At 42.5% G+C, this 9,041-nt stretch overlaps 1 protein-coding gene across 1 annotated transcript; it reads right to left on the reverse strand.

The window, feature by feature from the left end:
* Positions 1–3,430: 3,430 nt before the first annotated feature.
* Positions 3,431–7,009, reverse strand: LOC123407479 (cytochrome c1-2, heme protein, mitochondrial). Its single transcript, XM_045100615.1, has 8 exons — positions 6,875–7,009; positions 6,104–6,171; positions 5,241–5,443; positions 4,799–5,078; positions 4,639–4,710; positions 4,077–4,193; positions 3,925–3,990; positions 3,431–3,826 (listed from the first exon to the last, which is right to left on the reverse strand). The coding sequence occupies exons 2-8, from the start codon at positions 6,161–6,163 to the stop codon at positions 3,710–3,712; spliced, it is 915 nt and encodes a 304-aa protein (XP_044956550.1). The 5' UTR covers positions 6,164–6,171; positions 6,875–7,009; the 3' UTR covers positions 3,431–3,709.
* Between the last annotated feature and the right edge of the window lie 2,032 nt (positions 7,010–9,041).

Genomic DNA, 9,041 nt, shown 5'->3' on the forward strand with positions numbered 1-9,041 from the left:
AGACCAAGGGGGAAGAAGACCCCCTTTATATAGTGGGGGAAGGAATCATATCGTTACCCCCACTTACAGCCCGAGCCCAGCGGTACTACCGCTCGCTGCAGCGGTACTACCGCTGAGCCCATGGTAGCGTAAAGATACTACCGGGCCAACCACCGCCAAGAAAGTCTTCGCAAAAAGGTCCGACGCAGTACAACCGCCAAGATGACGGTACTAAAGTCCTGGAGCGGTACTACCGCTGACCAGGGGCGATACTACCGCTGGGACAGCGGTACTACCGCTAGGTCCAGCGGTACTACCGCCAACTCTAGCGGTACTACCGCTAGGTCTAGCGGTACTACCGCTCGCCACGGAAACAGCCATAACTTTCGCATACGAGCTCCGAATCAAGCAAACCCAAGCTTGTTGGATTCAGGACGACAAGAGCTATCCAAGACCATGCAGATATGAAAATGCCAATGATATAGAGATGTGAGTCCTCTATGAATGAAGAACCGGCAAAAACTCCAACATCGAAAACATCATAGTAGATGCATATGGACTCCGTTTTCGATGAACTCGAGCTTGTCACGAAGATGACCATAAGCTCTAAAACTCACAAAGAGAAACACCAAACAAGAACCAAGAAGTATGATGCAAGGATGAAAAACGTTTGAGCTCTCAACGAACGATACGATCAAGCTACTCACTTGAGAGCCCCCCTTGATAGTACAACAATCTATCCTAAACAGAAAACCTATCAAGGGCAAACCTATACCTTGCACCTCGTCCTCTTGAGCTAGATGATGATGATCTTGGCTTCCTCAAGATGGACCACCTTTCTTGATTGCGTTGGCTTGATGAAGACTAGTTGATTGCTCCCCCATACTCACTATGGGTGAGCCACTCTTCAACATATTTTCACAAGTCCATTGCCACCACAATGGACGACAAGCTTCAAGCATGATATCTTCGTGCTGATCCACTTGAACTTGCACACCGCAATCTTGATGACGATCACCACTTGACGTCATCCTTCATGGGTTGTATGAGATCTTCCTTTTGACGCAAGCCCATGGAAACATACCTAACCCACACATAGAACTCTCACGAAGAACATGGGTTAGTACACAAACACGTAATGGACAATGCTTACCATACCATGGGATCACTTGATCCCTCTCGGTACATCTTGTACGCTTTGTGTGTTGATCATCTTGATTTACTCTTTGTCTGAGATCTTGATCAACCATGTGTCTCTATGACCATTCTTTGGATAATACCTTGAATACCATCTTGGTCATCATATAAACTCCTTGAACCCAACAGATGGACTTCAAGAAGTGCCTATGGACAAATCCTATAAATACTCCCTCTGTTCCTAAATATAAGTCTTTTAAGCGATTTCACTAGATGTCTACATCCGGAGCAAAATGATTGAATGTATATTCTAAAATATGTCTATATACATCCGTATGTAGTTCACAAGTGAAATTTCTACAGAGACTTATATTTAGGAACGGAGGGAGTATAACTTAAGGCAACCATTAGTTCATAGGCTAGGAATTGTCATCAATTACCAAAACCACATATGGAGATATATGCTCTAACACTATCCAATGTGAGAGTAACATAGGTAGTGTTATAAATGTGACATAAATAAAAAATATGATGTGACAGCTAATTAATAAGAAAAAATTTAAATAACATGATAAATTACTCATACTATAAGTAACATAACACATACCAAAACAAGATGAGCCTATAAGTTAATAAATGAAGAACCCCACTACGTATCGGCGTCGCACCTGCGCCTTGCCGTGCAGCGGCCCAAGAAATCACTCATCTAATGCAAAATTAGTGTGCATGCAGAATTAGTGCCTTCCATCCGATCATGTTACTTGAAAAAGCTTGTCATGCCGCAGCAAATCCATCCTCTATCTCTCTCATTCACGCATGCATGCAATGATATCATCATGATTCCCTTTTATGTTTGGAATTCAAAAAGTTTTATCTCTAAAACAGTTAATTTGATAAATGTTTTGTTTTCACCATTGACTTTGTTATGACGAGGTCTTCGAAACTAGATCCCATGTTGACATGTTTTGACAACTATTTTTCATCCTTACTTGCCACATTGTTGCATTTACTTGTCATATTTTTAAACACTTACTTGTCTGACAATAAATAACTTAATTGTCATATATTTGTAATTGATGTAAAATATGACACCTTGACTTAATTAAACTTGCAAGCACATAAAAAACGTTTTTGGCAATTACATGTAAAATATTGACACTCATCATATTTAAAACTGGCAAGCACAACAAATCATTACTAACAATCACGTGTAAATATGACAAAAACTGCATAATTATAACTACTAAAGGACAACAAATCATTTTTGCAATCACTTATAATAAAAATAACAATTTAAGATAGTTAAACTGGCAAGTACACCTATGACATTGCTTTGAAAAAGTAACCTTTGATATGCATGCAGATTGAGAGGTCATAGTACAAAAAAATCTATGATGACCATTTACAAATGCATCTAGCAAATGAGTAGGTGAATAGCAAAGTAAATGAAACACAATGAAGGACGCGATGCGATGTTACCATCCTACGTTACTATCCATTACAAAGGTGATAACTTAGACTAATAACGTATACTCTTTCTGTCTCAAATAACTGTTTTAATTTTATACCAAAGCTAATACAAAATTATACTAAGATTAAGACACTTATTTTTAGACGGAGAAAGTACATGTTACTACTCGATGATATTTCCCATTGTGGGTAACCTAACTCGTACAGGCACGTTTGACTTGCAGCAAATACCTCTCTAAATGTGTCATGCATGCCATCAAGGCACCCAGCAGCTATTTAAATCTAACACAGGCTATTTAAATCCAACACAGCTGAGAATGTACAGGAGTGCCAAAACTCAACTACCAGAAAAAGTTGTATGCATACGAATTTAAAGCAACATGGCCCACTCACAGCTGCGTATACCTATAAGGGCATCTCCAACAGTTTGTTGGTTAGGTTGTTGGTAAAATATGCCATGTCATCAACCAACACCTTAACATACAACTACTCCAATGGGTTGTATCTAGTTTGCCCAATAAGATGTGATGTAATAAATAAGGTGCTCTCTCATTTTACATTGAAGCTTGTGCAAGGGTGTTGGTTAATTTACATACAACCTTGCTCTCTTTCCTCATTTATTGCATGACACATCATCAAAAATCCTATGTGTCAAAATTAACAACAACTATCTTACAACCATTGGAGATGCCCTAAATTAGCCACCATCGTATTACAAGAAGTACTATTATATATTAATTAATACTCCCAGATTGTCACCACACAGTTTCAACATGACAATGTTGTATACAGGGTAATGTGACCACATGCAAATCAGCATGTGTAGACAATAGACAACCACATATGATGCTGAGTTCCACAATATAAAGCATTTATGAACTTCATCAACTCTTCTGTTAGAAGTATGTTGGTACCATTCAGGTATCAACTGGCAAAAAAATATTCGAAAATAACTGCTCCCTTAAGAGAAATGCTTTTGCAGCAGAGGAAGAAAACAAAAGAGATTGTACCCAAGGTATGATGGGAGACAACCAGAGTAGCAAAATATACAACGGAAAGTCCTTATTTCGATCGCTTCTGCTTAAAGACTCGATGTTGCAATAGAAAGAAGAAACAATGGTCACTAGTTGACGACGTCCAGGACCAGCTTGCGGGACTTGAGGACAGACCACCTCATGCGACGGTAGTATGCGGCTTGGAGAAGAGCAAGTGACAGTAGGAAGATCCATTTGACACCCATCTAGAGAAAAAGTGATGTAGGTAGTATTAGGCACATCAGAACAATGGCTGACTAAAACGGTGTGTAACTTTTACATGAATGGAATGTCAGGTAGTTACCAGTTTCCTCTCTTCCATTTCAGGCTCAGCTGCCCACGACAAGAACGACACGACATCCTTGCCCATCTGCGATAGAATTTAATGCTTCACTGTTAGCACAATAAGACAACAATTTACACATTAAGGGGCCAACAAAGGTTAAAACAACATGCCTGGGCTTCAGTTGCAGGAGTACCATCTTCATACTCAATAGCTCCATCCATAAGCATCTTAGGCATGGCTATGGCACCACCAGGGAAGTAGGGATTGTAATGCAGACCCTCACGAATCTATAATTTAATCAGCCAGAATAAGTTCACTAATGCCAAAAGAGTCTATTAGCAGCCTCTTGCTAGCTTTTAGAACAGAGGAGAAATTACAAAAAAAATGTAAACAGTATGAAAAATTAAAGGTTTACAACTATTATTATAGTTAGCACCCACTTGCTACATGATAGACAAAATAAGGTTTTTCAGTAAGTGTATAAAATACTGCAACCATCATAGAATATTCAGCAGAAACAATAAACATTGGCAGGGAAGGTAAATAAGTCTTCTCAGACTAGCCAAAAATCCAGATTGTGGAATGTATTCGTGTGTTGATGTGGAATGTATCCATATTATTGCATACCATGTGCCTTAGCAACTTATTAATGCAGGTACTGAGAGAGCATACAGAAAGGAAGTACAAAACATAAGCTACAAGATCGAGACAAAAAGCATACAGGAGGCTTACCTGAACACCAGCAGGTGGGTCATGGTAACCAGTAAGAAGAGCAAACACGTAGTTCTGGCCATCGTGCCTTGCCTGAGCTCATATGAATCAAATACAGTAAGTTAAAAGTTTGAGATGAAATATTACACCACTGCAATGCAAAGAGATGAGCTATTATTACCTTCGTGATAAGGCTGAGATCTGGGGGATATGCCCCACCATTTGCAAATCGGGCTGCTTGCTCATTTGGATAAGGCTGCGGGAAGCGATCACTCAGCTTGCCAGGACGCGTGAACATTTCACCCTCATCATTAGGACCATCAACCACTTCAATTTCAGCAGCCATTGCCTTAGTTTCCTCTTCAGTATAGGCCACCCCAACCAAATCACGGTATGAAATCAATGACATGGAGTGACAAGATGCACACACTTGCTGGTAAACTTGATGTCCACGGCGGATTCTGCTCAGAGATTTTGTTAGTATCTAAGGCATTACAGTTCAAATGAATGACCTAACTTTTTTTCACCATCTTACTGGGAAAATACATTAGCACAGACCAGATTTTGTTCATAATATTAATCTCAATGTGATGCATATATAAAATAAAAGAAGGGTGACTTACGATGCGTGATCGTAAGAGCTAAGGATGCCAGCATGCGGCCAGGGGTACTCTGCAGCTGCCAAACCATGCTCGGCTTCATCTGCAGATGCTATCGTACCAAAACATAAAAGACCAGAAGCACCAACTCCGAGAAGAGCCAATGCTCTCAGTCCAGCAGAGGACTCTTCATGCTTTCCCCGAAATGAAGAAAGCAGAGATGAGCCCTGGAAAAAAGATCATAATGTTAGAACAATCAGTCATAGCGCATAAATAGTACTCCCTCCGTCCGCTGCTTTAGTACAAAATTTGTACTAACTTAGTACTAAATTTGCGACACTTATTTTGGGACGGAGGGAGTAGTATTAAGTATTAACTAGTTGACGGCTTGACACAACCGAAAGTCTAGCATTGAGAACTATCCATTCTACTTTACACGGAAAGGTAACCCTGCCAAACTTTTAACCCTCAACCCCCCCCCCCCCCCCCCCCCCCCAAAAAAAAATGCAGAATTTGAGCAATAACTGGTTTCTCTATCAGAAAAAACTCAGTACGGACCAAAACAGACTAAGCATGCCAAGGATTTATTTCCAGCATATGGAGCAGTCATGTCATAACTTCAGTACAACATTGTTGAGGAAATTGTTAACTGGTAGCTGCTCAGTTGGCTGGCAAGTAGGGGATTAATGGGCTAATCAGCAAGGTAATCAATTACTCGGTAACCCTACGAGTAGGGATTAATCGGCAAGTTAACTAGTTAATCGGATGAGTTCTTGAATGGGAGTACAACCATGAAAACTAATAAAACAAATAATAACAGGATTGCATACTGGGCTAGTTTTCCAACAGACTGCATACTGAAGCAAGAGTTCAGAGAAAGCACTTACAGAAGACTGGCTCTGAAAAGTTTTCTTCAGAAGCTGGTTAATGGCCCTGCCGGCAGCCATTCAGGGCTCTGCATCAAAGATTACAAGCTGTGTTATAGAAGCAAGTTGGACTGATGTGATAATCATAAAAGCAACAGACAACAGATTCAAACTTGCTAGCGATAAATTGAATAACTGTCATTGCATTTACATTATCCAAGCCATCATATTGGAGAGGACTGGGAGAAAATCGTGGTACAAGCCCAATAATCACAAGGATATGTTGCAAAATGTTTATTATTTTCACAACGTCAAGCCCAAATCTTGAACACAAAATCAGGGCAGTTACCTCACATTAGAAACTAACAAAACTCAACAGATATTAGACCAGACACCAGACCAGGTTTGGCAGTAAAGTATGATGATCTCCACACGGAATGAAAAAAAATAAGAGACAAGACTGTAACGACCCTAAATGGCTCAGATTCACCGAAGTGTGGCGGGTGGAAATTCCATATCTACAGTTCGCAGGAACAACGAACCTAAATGGATCTAAGCCGAGACGCGCGATTGCTAACGGTACGACCACGGTGCGACGGCGCAAATGTATCAGATTCGCAGAAGAAACGTCGCGATCTATCTACGCGCTCGATTACCACTCACCTCCGAGACCTTGACCGGATCGCCCGTGCGCAACCACGCGACGACCGGAGCAGATCACAAGATCGGGTAATATATTGTTGAAACGGGAGGGAACGGGTAGAAAAGCAGTGAAGGGCGTAGCACAGTTACCGATTGGGAGCGGACTTGGCACGGCGAGGCGGGGCTCCGACGAGCGGCGGCGCGGGAGGTGGGGAGCGGGTGGGAGGGAGGTGGATGGAGGCGCAGGCTTTGTGGCGATGTGAGGGACGCGTTGAGAGTGAGGAGGCTTTGGGGGCGTCACGCTGACACGTGGGCCCCTTGCCCCGAGGATCTCGTATGGCCATCTAGGCGGGCCGTGCCGTGCCGGCCCAAAGTCCTGAGATCGCGGATCGGTCTGGCACGTGAAGCAAAACGCTAAATTAGACCCCGTTTGATCATCGTTTTCATTTTCGGCCCGTAGAACATTTCCATCGGATGGGCTTGCTGCACATGTTTGGTTTGTTGTATTTAGGCATGTCAAATTTACATTCTTTTTTAAAGAAAGGCGAGTGATACGTGGACCGGCCGAAAACCTAGCCGGTCACATGTGAGCCCTCCGATTTGGATTCCTGCAGCCGTCGAATTGTCGGATACCTTCTTTCCAAATCATCTCCTTCTCTGACTTGGTCAACGGAGCAGTTCGTGCTCTCCAACCATCACGTGCGCGCTCCCGCGCAAGAGCAGCACTTCCCCGCTTCCCTCTCCGCATCACCGCTGGCTGCACCTCCTGTATCATAGCACTCCACATGGCTTGAGGGTGTCGATCGTTGCCACTGGTCGCACCTCATATTGTAGCAACACCATTCAGCCCCATCTCCTCCTCCCAGTGCTCCCTCATGGCGTCGACCGAGAGCAAGGCGCAGCTTCTCTCGTCACCGGTTTCAGCATGTGGAGCTCGCGGTCATAGCTTCCGGATCCACCGTTGCAACTTTTCATGATTTTCCATGAATGAATGAATGAAGCCACTGGTCATTGACATGAATGGTTGCAGCAATTTCCTTTGTCGATTGTAGCAAAATCGGACGAATGTTGCAATAAAATTGTCGCCGCCCGCCGTCATTGTTCGCATTATCAACATGAATGGTTGTAGCAATTCTCATCACTTGTCGTAGCAAAATCCGATGAAGGTTGAAGAAAAATCATTGTTGTCGCCGTTGCGGGACGCATCATCAATGTGAATAGTTGTAGCAATTCTCATCTCCAGTCGTAACAAAAGTCGACAAAGGTTGAAGCAAAATCGTCATTATCATCATCGCTCGTCCTAGATCGTGACATCGACATGAATGGTTGTAGCAATTCCCATCGTCGGTTGTACCAAAGACTAACGAGGGTTGAACAAAAAATATCTTTGTCGCTATCGACATGAATGGTTGCAACAATTTTCATCGTCAATCATATCAAAGGGTGATGATGGTTGCAGCACCAGGACTCACAATTTGTAGCTTTGCTTGTGGATGATGAGGGAGCAAGGGGTGACTTGGTTGGGCAGTGATCTGCGCCGGTGCGCCGGCCCAAACACTCGGTCGGTCGCCCACGGGCCTGTAATGCCCCAAGAGTGTAACTTGCCTTTATTGGAACATTCTCTATGTGGGTCCAACTTGTCATTGATATGAGAGCTTATGCATGTGTTATTTCATGTGTCACCTTGCTTTGTTTTCCTTTGCATGCATGCATCCATTCCATTCATCCATGTCTTGTGTTTGTTGCTTTGTGATTCCATGTGAGGTGGTGGTGTGATGTTGGATGTGTGAAATGATGTGGATGTAGTTTGATAGTAGGGAGTGCTTGTGGTTTGCAATAGGATTCAAAACAACTCCCTCTCTATTTATCTCTAGGTCAAGATTCTTTTGCTCCACCCCTGTTTCAAAAGTGTCCATGTTTTAGTACGTTTTGTGGTGATTGTGGAGATATGTATTTGTTGTTTTGAACTTTGATTAAGAGGTGCAAGATATTCACAAAACAGTGGATTAAATACTGTTTTGTAAATATTTATAGACTCCAAAAATCCCTTTTACATTTTATTCAAGTAGCTCATAAATCCTTATGACCGGGATTATTTTTTGCTTTATTTTTAGCATCTCAATTTAGCCTGTGCTTTTATTTTAGTTGCTGGTGTGATTTAAATAGAAAACCCCACGGGTTTTCTCTTTTATCAAGCGCAGCATGGGCCTCCTCTCTTTCTCTCCCGAGGCCCAGCACTCCTCTCTTTTCCTTTCGGCAGCCCACCTAGCGCTCCTTCTCCTTTCTTCACACGGCGTCTACCCCGTGCGCTTGCTTT

This window comes from Hordeum vulgare, chromosome 7H, assembly GCF_904849725.1.
Source record: "Hordeum vulgare subsp. vulgare chromosome 7H, MorexV3_pseudomolecules_assembly, whole genome shotgun sequence".
In the NCBI taxonomy this organism is placed as follows: Eukaryota; Viridiplantae; Streptophyta; class Magnoliopsida; order Poales; family Poaceae; genus Hordeum; species Hordeum vulgare.

Coding starts and splice junctions, on each gene's coding strand:
- LOC123407479 (XM_045100615.1), bottom strand. CDS start 6,163: ATGGCTGCCGGCAGGGCCATTAACCAGCTTCTGAAGAAAACTTTTCAG. Junction 5,079..5,240: donor AGCTCTTACGATCACGCATC/GTAAGTCACCCT, acceptor ATCTCTGAGCAG/AATCCGCCGTGGACATCAAG. Junction 3,827..3,924: donor AAATGGAAGAGAGGAAACTG/GTAACTACCTGA, acceptor CTTTTTCTCTAG/ATGGGTGTCAAATGGATCTT.